Source organism: Festucalex cinctus, chromosome 15 (genome assembly GCF_051991245.1).
Source record: "Festucalex cinctus isolate MCC-2025b chromosome 15, RoL_Fcin_1.0, whole genome shotgun sequence".
NCBI lineage: Eukaryota > Metazoa > Chordata > Actinopteri > Syngnathiformes > Syngnathidae > Festucalex > Festucalex cinctus.
In genome coordinates this window covers 20,183,330-20,198,070 of record NC_135425.1, presented here as the reverse complement: position 1 = coordinate 20,198,070, position 14,741 = coordinate 20,183,330, and the positions used below count along the sequence as shown (strand labels likewise).

The following is a 14,741-nucleotide window of genomic DNA, read 5'->3' as shown; positions in this document are numbered from 1 at the left end:
TACGCTGGATATCCACAATGTGCGTTTTTAATAACACCAGGCAGCTGACACAGGTGGATGTAATCTGGCTGTCAGTCAACGTAACATGAAAGAAGAAAAAAACCCAACGTGAGTTGCTCTCCAAAGGGTTAAACGCTGCGCTCATCCCCCGCACTACCAAACGCCAAAATCCGCAACTGGCAGGTGCTTCATCTGACAAATGTTATTCATTTGGCTCCGTTCTTTACGCATGTGAGAAATCTGCTCACTTTGCATCCTTGCGAGCGGTGGAAGGGTTCCAGGCCCAGAGTGCACCGAGGACACGCTCGGGATGCGAGCGGCAAAAAGGGAAAAGCAAATCGAATGTTGTGAGAGCAACAAGAACTGCTGAGTCATGCCGAGGACGAGTTCTTCTGTCCGACCTGTGAGAAAACCTGAGTTAGGACTGGGATTAGGTGCTCGGGTTCAATTTAGGGTTTGGGCTGGAATTGGGATTTAGGTTAGACACAACCCTCTTCAACACAACGTCGATTATAGAACACTTTGGAAAACGTAAACAAAAAAGTATTGAGTTTGTCATGACTGGGTCATGTTTGGGTCATGCAAGGGTTATGTTTGGGTCATGGTACTGTCATGACTGGGTCATGCCAGGATTATGTTTGGGTCATGCGAGGGCATGACAGGGTTATGTTAGTGTCATGCAAGGGTTATGCTTACTTTGACTAGGTAAGGGTTATGTTTACTGTCATGACTAGGGTCATGTAAGGGTTATGTTTGGGTCATGACCGTGAGGTCAAGTGTCTGTTTTGAACTGCTGTCATCGGCATCTAGTTTCAACTGGTAAGACGCTATGTGATGTCAGGAATCTTTAATCTCTTTATCTAGTCAACAGCCAATCAGATAATTCCATGTCAGTCCTGTTACCCACGTGTACAGCCACAACCAATCAGATTGATTCACTGTCTATATGAGCTGTCTGAGAAGTGTGTGTTTTTGTCGGAGTATTACCTCTGTTCATCTGTGCACCTCCACAGCTCAAATTAGCTTAGCGTCTCGTGATTCTCGATACATTCTCGTTGTTTCTCGTCTAGTCAAGTTTGTTCTACGCCTCTCGATGTTATGCGAATAAAGAGTTAATATCTTATTTGTGTCTGCATTTTTGGATCCAACCTCAGAACATAACATAGTTTTTCATTACTTGCTTAAAAAAGTAACTGAGTTAGTAATTGAATTACTTCAGAATAAAAGTAACTCATTACCAAGCAAATTTTTATTATTATTGTATTATTATTATTATTTTCACCTTTATTTTCACTACTTAAAAAAAGTTTTCTATCAAATAATTTGGATTTTATTTTTTTATATTATTATTATTATTATTATTATTATTATTGTTATATATTTATTTTTTATACAAGGAATTCATATTATGTTCAGGCTATATAGGGTGTTTTCATTTATTTTTGTGAATATTTGTCACATTAATGCCTCACTCCATAATGACATCATATACTACTACTACTAATAATAATTATATTAATAATAATCATGATAATAGTATAATTTTATGATAATTTTAAGACAATCAAGGACACTGTACAACAATAAAAAAAAATACATTTAAACCAAAAATTCTACAGATTAAAAAGAATTTAAAAAATATCAAGAAAAGAGCAGTGTGGTTATACTGTGTAGGCAATCTTAAATAGGTGAGTTTTTACTTTGGATTTGAAAATACTCAAGGAGGGTGAATTGTGGAGATCAGGAGTCAGAGAGCTCGAAAGCCGGGGAGCAGAGCAAAATGTTGCCTGGTGAAGCATTGTAAACAAGAGAGAAAGAAAAACATTTTGAGGTGAGTTAAGGTTAGGGATTAGTTTAGCGCTAGTGTTGAGGTTAAGTGGGAGTAGAGTAGTTTGGTGTAACCAAGTAACAAAATAGATAGCAACTCGTTGGCAGAGGTCTACTGAGTCACATTTCTTGGCACTCCCTGAAAACCTTCAGGAGGCCAAGAAACACATTCAAATGCAGATGAACTATGACGCATTTGATGTGAACATGGATCAGTAAACGTGGACCTTCCTATGATGATTAACAAACAATCGATATTGCGTAAATCAATATTACACCGTGTATTCCTCAGGAAGCGCCCTTGTAGGACGTCCCGACACGTCACGTGACCTTTCCCGTTGAGCTTAGCATTGAAGGTGGCTAATGTTAATATAAGCACTGAAATATTGATTAAAAAAATCAACATAATCCCCTGAGCCTCCAGGCGGGGGAAGCACATCAGACGGGGGTCCTACGCCGTGGTTGACCTGCTCAATTAAACATCAGCGAAATTTACCTTTAAGTGATTATTAATAATTTACACAGAAATAATCCTATCTTTAAAAAAAAAAAAACAGCACCTTTCTGGATTATTTCATCATTTAGAACGGTACAGATAGGATTAATGTTCCAAGCGATTAAAAGATGATTGACATCCAGACAAGCATGAAAGTAATGAGTCACGGGAGTGTCATCAAAAATGTTTACACATTATTAATTATTATTTTTTTGATCCACGTGGCAAATTAACAATTACCTTAAGTCAACCTTATTTTGTCTTCTAACACAACACCTTTGATCGTCACGGAACAAAAATGTCTGCAATCACAACACATGATCAGATAGTCAGACTACAGAACTACCATGTTTGTTTTATGAGTGCAAAAAAAAGCGAAGAACACAACAAATGGCAAATACATATTTTAATTGCCACTGATTACACAACCAAAAATATAAGGAAAATTCTATTAACTCTAAGCAAGAAATGAAAGTTTTTTTTCTTGCCAAAAATACAAAATTAAACTTAAAAAAGTGAAAATTATGATATACAATAATTGACAAAAAATTAAATAAAAAAAGAAAATATATTTATTTTGAGCAAATAATATGTACCAACAATATAAGACAATTAATGAACAAAAAAAATGCAAGATTTAATATTTTGAGCAAAAATTATACTTAATTTAAAGAGGACTACAAAATTTAAGCAAAAATAAATGTTTAAGGAAAACTTTTAAAACATTAATGAAATAAAACATAAATCCAAAATTTAGGTAACAAAACTGAACTGAAATCATGAACTGAGATGGTAATTTAATAAAAAAAAAGTGAAGAAAAATTATGTACAATTTACATTGACTCAAAAAGAAAAGAAAATGATGTTAATTTGGGCATAATATAATTGTTATATTTAAAAATATGCTACACAAAAAAAGAAGTTAATAAGCACAAGTAAATAAAATACTGTAATTAGTTACTGTAATTAGTTACTGTAATTAATTACTGTAACTAGTTACTTTAATTAATTACTGTAGTTAGTTACTGTAATTAGTTACTGTAATTAGTTATTTTAGTTGTTATTGTAGTTGTAATTTGTTATTGTAGTTGTTATTGTGATTAGTTATTGTAATTAGTTATTGTAATTAGTTATTGTAATTAGTTATTGTAATTAGTTACTTTAATTAGTTATTGTAGTTGTTGTTGTAATTAGTTATTGTAGTTGTTGTTGTAATTAGTTATTGTAGTTGTAATTTGTTATTGTAGTTGTAATTTGTTATTGTAGTTGTTGTAATTTGTTATTATGATTATTAATTATTATAATTAATTATTATAATTAATTAAAACACACGTGTGCTAAGCTAACATTTGTCTCTTCCCTGACCCCAGTGGTGTTCACTTCCTGTCTGCCGCGTTCAGGGGGTCACACACGGTTAGCTTGTGCATTATCTTCCCGACTCCCACCCGTCGCGACCTTGTGCTTTGTATCCCAGGCCGCCTTCTTCTCGGCCCCCTCAATCAAGGCGGCGCAAGATTTAGAGAGGAGGTAAACAGTCTGGTTTTATGATTGGGCCCCTTCTTACAGCGCGGCCGGATAATTGAAAAGCCCTCAGTGACTATTTTGAGAACGCTAGTGGGAACGGGCTCTTTGCTGCATTCACCCCAAACGCGCAAGGCCACTTTTTTTTATTTTTTTTATGTAACAAATACGCAGGACACAAAACAAACAGCAGCCTTCTCTCAGCCGTCAATCGGGCCAGCAAATAAGACGTGTCGCGCCGCTTGCTTGTGTGTGTTTTGCAAACAGGTTTTTCCACTCCCGGCAGCTGCCGCCGCCGCCAAACATCACGCCGCAAAAACCCCAAATTACCGTTGTTTGAATGCGAGTTTAAAGTTTAAGCAAACACAAATATCAGCAGTCAGCGTCTTGGGGCCGCATGAGCGGACCGGTGGGACTTGGGCCACGCTTTCCTCGCCACTTTTAAGCTAATATTAAAGTTGGGGAATAGACAGAACGCAGGATTAGATGCGAGTAAACTGAGTGTGATGGAAATCACTGTCAGGAGCGCTGTTATTGCATCTATAAATGTACTGTATTATGCATTCAATGATTAAAACTTCTTTTTTTCTAATTTTGTGTTAGCTCTCTGTTTAATACAGTGGTTCTTAAAAGTAGGCTACCACTGGAAAAAAAAACAAAAAACTTATCTCCAATTACTACTATCATGACCAACTTCAAAATACAGATACAGATAGTGTTCATCAAATGTATAGTAAAAGTTTAAAAACAAAACAACAAAAACCTGAACTGTACTTAGGCAGTGATTCTTTCATGGACCACTAGAGGGAGTACGCATACCACACTTACTGTCGGAGCCCCATGTTTGAGTTATTTTTACCTCCAACCACTAGGGGGCAGTGGTGGTGGACAATCCCCCACTTTACCACATACTGAGAAGCATTGATTTTTACTTCAACACAAAAAGGGCCCTGTGTGGCAGAGTGGTACCATCACTTAGCTTCGGTGAGGGTTCGCTTCCCCACCTGGGAGACCATGATTGTTTGTTAGTGAGAAAAACAAAAAAAAAACAAAAAAAAACCTTCAAAACAAAAATCCCCCATTTTATTTTTTTCCAGGTACGAGCAATCGATCGCCATTACATCAATACATCCACATTTTTTTTTTTTTATCATTATATCACCCATGTCCTCTTTCTGTTGCATCTTGTGTCTTCCTTATGGACTAAAAAAACATGACACAGTGCAACATTGAAAGTGTAAAACCCTCGGTTAAAAACAATGCTCACTGCATTTTTTTTCTACCTTATTTGATAGTAATATGCTACCAACGCGATGAAAAGGCCAACTTCAAAATAAACCTTACCAAATAATCTATGGACAGCGATGCCTTGTTTGGTATGCTTTCATTTTGAAGTTGTTCATGCCAGCGTGTCATCGCGTAATGGCTTACGTGACTAATTTTTTGTTTTTTTTTGGTCACAAACTTTTGCCACCGACATCATCCTGAAATCAAGTTCAATCGTTAATTAAGAATAAAAAAAATTAAAAAAAATACTGAATTATGCTGACCTAGCATTATGCGGCACCTGTTGCTAGCATTAGCTCCAGCGTTAGCAGATAGCAGCTAGCCGCTAAATTACTTTTCAAAGGAAGTTGAATACACAAAAATGACGATAGGTGCAGCCTTAGTTTTATAAATGTAAAATGTTATTTCAGTTATCTTTTTTTTAAGCATTTTCATTTCGTTTACTTAATTTGTTAGTTTTCATTAACCATGATAACCTTGGCCCCTAGGTCCAAAAAGTTTGAGAACCTCTGTTCTAGATTATTATTCTGTTCCAATTAGTAAAACAAACGCCCCAGTAGACGGGAGAAGAAGAGAAGAAAAAGATCAGGTGAAGTTGGACCACTCTGTCAAGATTGGAACATTTCAAATCAATACACATTCCTTACGCAACTGCAAATCAAAGTGGGTGTCCGGGAACCCGACACCGCTCGCGTTAACACTGAAAATATGCGAGTTTCATTACAGCCAATTATGACAGATATATTCCCGCACGGATGTAAGTAAGTAAGCGCCCGGGCCCTTGCAATTATTCCAATTACACGTTGGACGTAAACCAAGCGTTAGTGTGGCGAGCGTGGATACATATCTGCACGACAGCACGCGGGCCAGCTGCAAACCATCTCGCTCGCTGTGACGTCGGGAGTAAATGACAGAGAGGGTGACAGCATCCGAGCGCGCGCACCAGAGGGACGGACGCTCCTGTGAAATTCATTGTGGTTCTTGCCACTGGGACTGGTGGGCACTTTGATGAGCGCTTGGATGTTAAATTCAGACACGAACATTAAATCATTGCATCGTCGCTGTTTGTTCAATGGCAAGTACGTAACTCCAATTTTTGTCTTGTGAGTCTTCATCTTTTAATCCGAAAGAACAACAAACAAAAGTAAGCAAAGGGTTTTTTTTTTTGTGTGTTTTGGGGAGAAAAAGTCGCAATATGCTTTTTAAAAACCTTTTTGAACATAAACTATGTAAATGAATTTCTTTGTATTTCAGATACAATGTTAAGTTAGAAGTATTTTGCACATTATTTTTTGATAATATTTGGAGATAAATGCTTTTCACTGAAAAGCTACCAATAATAAAAAACAAAATGTCTACTAAAAAGCCTGTATCTACAATGCTTTTTAAAAATCTATCCAAAACACAAAATAAGTATTTTTGTTTGTTATTTACTGACTTTAAAATACACTGTGACATACTTTTTATATAAACACAATGATGAAAATGGCAAAAAGGTGACCAGAGGTGACCCTCAAAAAAATATTAGCATGCCTACATAGCAGATTTAGAAGAATGCAATCTGGGCCTTCAGTTGGGTATTTAAGTGACCTAAGTGACCTAAATCACCTCCTCACAACACCATCCTGTCTCTAAATAATGTACAAAAATGCTATATAACTATGTGTGTGGCATATAAGAAGAGGTAGAGGCATTGACAGACAACTATTATAAGATTTATTTATTTATTTTGGGTGGTGTGAGATATTTAGTCGATTCAACAAACATTTTTAGACATGCAGGAATATAAAAGTGCAGTTACAAAAAAAAAAAAAAAAAAAAAAAAAAAAAAAAAAAAAGCTACCATCTGTAGCAGTAAAGCTACCATGCTAGCTCACTATGTTAACGAGCACTGATGCTACCATGCTAGCTCACTATGCTGTCGGGCAGCCGTGTTTCCGACGACTAAGAGTCGTGCAGTTGAGCTCCCGGCAAGCGTGTTTGTACATTTCAAAGTCAGCCACAATCATTACATGTGATTCCAGAAAAAGATCCGAGGGAGCACACGCCAAGAAAAGACTCCTCACAAGAGAAAGAGAGAGGGGGAAAAAAGGATGCTTGTTTTACATTTAGAGTCATCCTGAAACTCCTCACAGAGATCTTTCTTATTACAAACAATGAAAGGCACGCACGCTGAAGTCTTTCAAGAGCGAATTGTTTTTTATGTTGTTCAACTTTAAACATGAAGAGCAGCCACGATGGCGCGTCTACGCCGCGTAGCATGACCACAAAGACGACTTAGTTAAGCGTTAGCGTCAATCGGCCGACAATAAAGCCACCAAATGAAACGCAGAGCTGTTTTGTGACATCAGGCATTTTATAACACATGATGGGATTTCAACGTTTTCGAATAATCTCATAAAAATCCTGACTTTTTCTTTTTACGTCTAGACGATTTTTTATTTTATTTTTTACTGTCGTGATTGCTCGTGGCTAATTAAGATCTTATAGCAAACACTGTTGTTTTTGCAAAGCTTCTGTCATTCCTGGTGTCGCAGCCGACCAGCCAATGTACCCCAAAGAACAATTTTGGAGGACTATTTCAGCTTTTCAGATGTAACTAAATGACTGTTGCGAGACCTTTAGTCAGCAGCTTTCACTGACTGATGATGTAACGGCAAAGTGTCATTCTAGAATTATTTAAAACAGTGTATGCCTCAGGCCTTGGTTGATTTTACTCCCCTTTCAGCTTGTGTGTGGCCATTTTTGATTATGTACAGACAATGTTTATTTATTTATATTTGTGCCACTTTTGTTGCATAAGTATGATTGGCTGGTAATTGTTGGCGTTGCATCACCAGTAAAAGATGCTGAATTGTCAATCAAGCTAGCATTTAGTATTAGCTAAAGTAAAAACACAACCAGATTAACTATCAATTACATTTGATATACTTTAAATAGTTCCTGGGGCGAATATATTATATTTGATTTTCAGCAAAATTGTCGCGTCCCAGTTTTTACTTCTGAAAATCTCATCACCTTCATAATACGGCGGTAGAGGAAATACTAGTTCAAACTTGAGACGTACGAGCTATAGTAGCTAGCTACTTCTCATTAATATAGTGCATGTGAGTATTATTTAGCAATGGAATTTACTGTTGAAAATTACATTATTTGTATCTACCGGTAGTCATTAATGAGTTTAGGTAGGCACAAAAGAATGAAAATTAGTTAACATTAGTTGGTTTGTGACATTTGAGCCATTTGTGACATGTGTAACGTACATAATATGCTGCCTCCTGTTATTGTCATGTTTTGGTTCTGTTTGGGGTAGGTTTTGCTTTGTTTTTGTTGGGTTTTGAGTTTGTCATGTTTATGTTCTGCTTTTCTTGTCTTCCCTAGTCTCGTTAAGCCTTGCCATGTCCACCTGTGTTTGCCTGCCCTTCCTCATGTGTCAACCAATCAGCATCCCCTTCCACTTGTGTCTTGCCCAGCTGTGTCTCATCGTGCTCAATTAGTGTGTGTACTTAGTTTTCGGTTTTCGCTTCAGTTCTTGTCGGTTCATTGTTCTTGTTTCCCCACGTCCATGTTCCCATAGTTAAGTCTGCTCGTGTATTGTTTTTCCCTTCGGTATTTTGTTATTCTTTGTTACCAAGCCCTGTTGGCAACTTTAGTTTTGTTTGATTAAATTTACTCCGTTTTCGCACCTCTGCCTCCCTGACTTGTCCGCCTCCTGCATTTGGGTCCACCACCACGCTTCCGAGCCCTGACAGAATGAACCGACCACGAAAGGACCCAGCAGGGAGCCGGTGCCGACCGGCACGACGTCGGCCAGCTCCCAGACGCCATCAGCCTGTTGACCAACCCCGTTCCCTCTATGTGGGTTCAGCTTTCTCTTCTGGTACTTGTGTCTCCGTGTTCCCCTCACCTGTTAAAACCTATTTATCCAGTTCACCACCTTATGATTCCCATTACAGTTATTTAAGTGATTCTGATTTGGAACTCACAGACACAGAGTTAAACATTTCTGATTTTGACACCAGTTTTTGTTCACCTAGTGAGTCTCCCCGGGCACTTCCTTATGACACGATTTTGTCACCCCACGTTTTTGTTGACCACGATCCCGAGTTTGATTTTGATTCAGAGTTAGAGGATGATTGTGAAGTGAGTGAGCACACCAAGTTTGGTTTGAGTGCGAGTGAAAGCTTTTATAGTTTTTTGTTTGCACGTTCCCCGTCACGTCAAGTAGCACCTGTTTCCGCGTCACCTGGTTCCCCGTTGTCTCGAGTTCCCCGGTCCCTTGGTCAACAGGCTGGTGTGACTACAGCCCCAGCTTCCCGCAGACAGAGGAGGAGGCAGAGGCGACCCAAGCCACAGCCTGTGCCGCTGCCGCCGCAGCCCCTGGCCGCTTCGCCTGTGCCGCCGCAGCCCCTGGCCGCTTCGCCTGTGCCGCTGCCGCCGCAGCCCCTGGCCGCTTCGCCTGTGCCGCTGCCGCCGCAGCCCCTGGCCGCTTCGCCTGTGCCGCTGCCGCCGCAGCCCCTGGCCGCTTCGCCTGTGCCGCTGCCGCCGCAGCCCCTGGCCGCTTCGCCTGTGCCGCTGCCGCCGCAGCCCCTGGCCGCTTCGCCTGTGCCGCTGCCGCCGCAGCCCCTGGCCGCTTCGCCCGGGCCGCCACCTCCTGTTCCTCGTCAGGCGGCGCATGGAATGCGGCCGCCACCTTCTGTTCCTCGTCAGGCGGCGCATGGAATGCGGCCGCCACCTTCTGTTCCTCGTCAGGCGGCGCATGGAATGCGGCCGCCACCCCCTGTTCCTCGTCAGGCGGCGCACGGAATGCGGCCGCCACCCCCTGTTCCTCGTCCGGCGGCGCACGGAATGCGGCCGCCGCCCCCTGTTCCTCGTCCGGCGGCGCACGGAATGCGGCCGCCGCCTCCTGTTCCTCGTCAGGCGGCGCACGGATTGCGGCCGCCGCCTCCTGTTCCTCGTCCGGCGGCGCACGGAATGCGGCCGCCGCCCCCTGTTCCTCGTCCGGCGGCGCACGGAATGCGGCCGCCGCCCCCTGTTCCTCGTCCGGCGGCGCACGGAATGCGGCCGCCGCCTCCTGTTCCTCGTCAGGCGGCGCATGGAATGCGGCCGCCACCTCCTGTTCCTCGTCCGGCGGCGCATGGATTGCGGCCGCCGCCTCCTGTTCCTCGTCCGGCGGCGCATGGATTGCGGCCGCCGCCTCCTGTTCCTCGTCAGGCAGCGCATGGAATGCGGCCGCCGCCTCCTGTTCCTCGTCCGGCGGCGCATGGATTGCGGCCGCCGCCTCCTGTTCCTCGTCCGGCGGCGCATGGATTGCGGCCGCCGCCTCCTGTTCCTCGTCCGGCGGCGCATGGATTGCGGCCGCCGCCTCCTGTTCCTCGTCCGGCGGCGCATGGATTGCGGCCGCCGCCTCCTGTTCCTTGTCCGGCGGCGCATGGATTGCGGCCGCCGCCTCCTGCTCCTCGACCGGCGGCGCCTGGCCAGCGGCCGCCTTCGCTTGCACCAGTTCCGGCGGCGCCCGGCCAGCGGCCGCCTTCGCCTGCACCAGTTCCGGCGGCGCCCGGCCAGCGGCCGCCATCGCCTGCACCAGTTCCGGCGGCGCCCGGTCAGCGGCCGCCTTCTCCACCAGTTCCGGCGGCGCCCGGCCAGCGGCCGCCTTCGCCAGCATCAGTTCCGGCGGCGCCCGGGCAGCGGCCGCCATCGCCTGCACCAGTTCCGGCGGCGCCCGGCCAGCGGCCGCCATCGCCTGCACCAGTTCCGGCGGCGCCCGGCCAGCGGCCGCCTTCGCCTGCACCAGTTCCGGCGGCGCCCGGCCAGCGGCCGCCATCGCCTGCACCAGTTCCGGCGGCGCCCGGTCAGCGGCCGCCTTCTCCACCAGTTCCGGCGGCGCCCGGCCAGCGGCCGCCTTCGCCAGCATCAGTTCCGGCGGCGCCCGGGCAGCGGCCGCCATCGCCTGCACCAGTTCCGGCGGCGCCCGGCCAGCGGCCGCCATCGCCTGCACCAGTTCCGGCGGCGCCCGGCCAGCGGTCGTCATCGCCTGCACCAGTTCCGGCGGCGCCCGGCCAGCGGCCGCCATCGCCTGCACCAGTTCCGGCGGCGTCCGGCCAGCGGCCGCCTCCAGGTCCTCGTCTGGCGGCGACCATCCCGCCGCCCCCTCTGCTACTCGTCGGGCGTCGAGGACGCCCTCCTGACCGGCCCCGCCGGGTCCTCCTCGTCGGGCGTCGAGGACGCCCTCCTGACCGGCCCCGCCGGGTCCTCCTCGTCGGGCGTCGAGGACGCCCTCCTGACCGGCCCCGCCGGGCCCTCCTCGTCGGGCGCCGAGGACGCCCTCCTGACCGGCCCCGCCGGGCCCTCCTCGTCGGGCGTCGAGGACGCCCTCCTGACCGGCCCCGCCGGGCCCTCCTCGTCGGGCGCCGAGGACGCCCTCCTGACCGGCCCCGCCGGGCCCTCCTCGTCGGGCGTCGAGGACGCCCTCCTGACCGGCCCCGCCGGGCCCTCCTCGTCGGGCGTCGAGGACGCCCTCCTGACCGGCCCCGCCGGGCCCTCCTCGTCGGGCGTCGAGGACGCCCTCCTGACCGGCCCCGCCGGGCCCTCCTCGTCGGGCGTCGAGGACGCCCTCCTGACCGGCCCCGCCGGGCCCTCCTCGTCGGGCGCCGAGGACGCCCTCCTGACCGGCCCCGCCGGGCCCTCCTCGTCGGGCGCCGAGGACGCCCTCCTGACCGGCCCCGCCGGGCCCTCCTCGTCGGGCGTCGAGGACGCCCTCCTGACCGGCCCCGCCGGGCCCTCCTCGTCGGGCGTCAGGGACGCCCTCCTGACCGGCCCCGCCGGGTCCTCCTCGTCGGGCGTCAGGGACGCCCTCCTGACCGGCCCCGCCGGGTCCTTCTCGTTTGGCGTCCGGGACGTCCACCAGACTGGCCCCGCTGGGCACTCCTCGTTTGGCGTCCGGGACGCCCACCTGACTGGCCCCGCTGGGCACTCCTCGTTTGGCGTCCGGGACGTCCACCAGACTGGCCCTGCTGGGCACTCCTCGTCTGGCGTCCGGGACGCCCACCTGACTGGCCCTCTGGGCACTCCTCGTCTGGCCACCTCTAGGCTTTTGGCATTTTGTTTGTTTTTTTTTGGACTGCCCTCGATAGTGGGCCACGCACCCTCCCGCCTGTTTTTGTTGTTTATGGACCTTATGGGACATCTGGGAGCTGTCCCTTGAAGGGGGGGTACTGTCATGTTTTGGTTCTGTTTGGGGTAGGTTTTGCTTTGTTTTTGTTGGGTTTTGAGTTTGTCATGTTTATGTTCTGCTTTTCTTGTCTTCCCTAGTCTCGTTAAGCCTTGCCATGTCCACCTGTGTTTGCCTGCCCTTCCTCATGTGTCAACCAATCAGCATCCCCTTCCACTTGTGTCTTGCCCAGCTGTGTCTCATCGTGCTCAATTAGTGTGTGTACTTAGTTTTCGGTTTTCGCTTCAGTTCTTGTCGGTTCATTGTTCTTGTTTCCCCACGTCCATGTTCCCATAGTTAAGTCTGCTCGTGTATTGTTTTTCCCTTCGGTATTTTGTTATTCTTTGTTACCAAGCCCTGTTGGCAACTTTAGTTTTGTTTGATTAAATTTACTCCGTTTTCGCACCTCTGCCTCCCTGACTTGTCCGCCTCCTGCATTTGGGTCCACCACCACGCTTCCGAGCCCTGACAGTTATTGTTTCTATTACTTGCTGTTTCCTAATGTTAGCCATTGTTAGCTAAGTACATTCAGTCATCATGTGATATATACACGGAGTGGAAACCTGAACCAAAAAATGTAATGACAACTGAAACAAAAAGTAACTATTAAGGACAGATGCTAGGCTGCCTTTATCAAGTTACACTTTATGCCACCTTTCCTGTGTATATAGCTATTCCTCTTGCCAATACTTAGTTGACTTTTTTTTTTTTTTTTTTTTTTTTATACATCAGATGTAGACCGGCTGCTCTCCACTTGCCAGCTGTGTCCAAAAGTGGGGACGTTCAAGTTTTTCCATGCGATTCCACAGGGAGAAACTGTCATTTTCCATAGCCAAAAGGTAAACAACAGGTGTTATATACAGGACACCCTGAGGCGGACTTGGCTAAATAGCGGACGGTGGATTGGATGACCTTCCAAATATCATTGTTTGTAACTGTGTGATGGCCTAGTTTGAGCCCTCTGGCCAGTTTTAAAACACAAAAATACATTCTAGCTTCTTAGACATGAAAAATGGCAACCATGTTACAATTTATAGTAGTTGTACAGTGTTGAGTCAATAATTGTTTGAATGGAGTAAAAAGTAAAAGCAAACCCATCTTATATGTGACAATGTGTCCTTTAATTGACGACTATTACAAAATGTTTGTCATCTAACACTCATATTTTGAAACGACTATGTGGTAGGATACAACAAAATAACAGCACACGTCATGAACAAGACATTTCACCAAAACGTGTTTGGCCAGAGAAAAGTAACGGCAATTCCATCCTGAATGTGAGGCACATTTTGTTGTTTGATTGCAAAGTAATCTGTTGAGAAATGACGACTGTAATAAAACCAGTTTAAGATTCACACTTGTCCAAATGCTTGTTTAACATCCTGCTAGGGTACGACATGGTGCTGAAAAAGTCCAATGTTTTTGAATCAATAAGTGTTTGGACACAGAAACATTATACAACATCATTCCCAAATGAGATGCACATTTTATCATTTGACTGCAAAATGACATAGCTTATAAAAAAAACGTTTGTCAATAAACACTTAAAAAAAATAAATAAAAAAAAATGGGTAGAAATGGGCAAGAATGTGTTCTTTGTGAATGGTTTGACTGACATTTAATCCTGGCAATTCTTTCTAATGATGATCGTTTGTCTTTGCAACCCCCTCAGGAAACGATCAACTGGGCAAATATTTTTACTGGAAACTAACTAAAGTATTTCTGCACCCTCCCCGTAATTCCCAGATGTTTTGCCAGGGTTTTTTATGTGGTAACATAGCCCTATCTAAGCTATACTCATCCACTTTGAACCAACTCAGTGCCTAAAGCAAACATGATTTACTTGAGTGGCACTTGGCACATACCTCCCCCAAGGCTCATTTAGACTACAGTAACTGCAAATTTCTTGCATGGAAATAATTTTGTAGTGTATATGTGATGATGCTTACAAATAACCATATTTAAAAAAAAAAAAAAAAAAAAAGGCTTCTGCAGTCTGAATCTTGACATCACATAGCCTAAAACCAGTAAAAACTAAATGCTGGTTACATCAGTTCAAAACAGACACTTGTTACATCAGTACATAACAGACACTTGACCTTACGGTCATGAACCCAAACTTAACAGGTCATGAACTCAAACTTAACCCTGGCGTGACCACAGACATGACAAGTGCACGACCAAACCATTGCATTCGTGGAGACAAGCTAACGACGACAAGAAGAGTTCAGCTGAGCCAAATGTTGCTTTTTACTTGCCCCTGCTTATATTATGAGTGTGATGGGTATTGTTCTGGATCTGTGTGAACATTATTTCATGAAACCCTGGGTGCGGATGGTAGGATAACGAATGAAACACGCCATCTGGCCAGCAAGATATTGTCACCCTGGCCACCTCACT

At 45.5% G+C, this 14,741-nt stretch overlaps 1 protein-coding gene across 1 annotated transcript; it reads left to right on the top strand.

Annotated features, from left to right (window-relative positions):
• Positions 1–8,818: 8,818 nt before the first annotated feature.
• LOC144002811 (uncharacterized) lies at positions 8,819–13,184 on the top strand. The gene is made up of 3 exons (XM_077498387.1): positions 8,819–8,989; positions 9,454–9,878; positions 13,151–13,184. Exons 1-3 carry the CDS (start codon positions 8,885–8,887, stop codon positions 13,182–13,184), a joined length of 564 nt encoding a protein of 187 aa, XP_077354513.1. The 5' UTR covers positions 8,819–8,884.
• The last annotated feature ends 1,557 nt before the right edge of the window (positions 13,185–14,741 follow it).

Coding starts and splice junctions, on each gene's coding strand:
- LOC144002811 (XM_077498387.1), top strand. CDS start 8,885: ATGAACCGACCACGAAAGGACCCAGCAGGGAGCCGGTGCCGACCGGCA. Junction 8,990..9,453: donor ACCAACCCCGTTCCCTCTAT/GTGGGTTCAGCT, acceptor AGCTTCCCGCAG/ACAGAGGAGGAGGCAGAGGC. Junction 9,879..13,150: donor GCCGCCACCTTCTGTTCCTC/GTCAGGCGGCGC, acceptor GCGATTCCACAG/GGAGAAACTGTCATTTTCCA.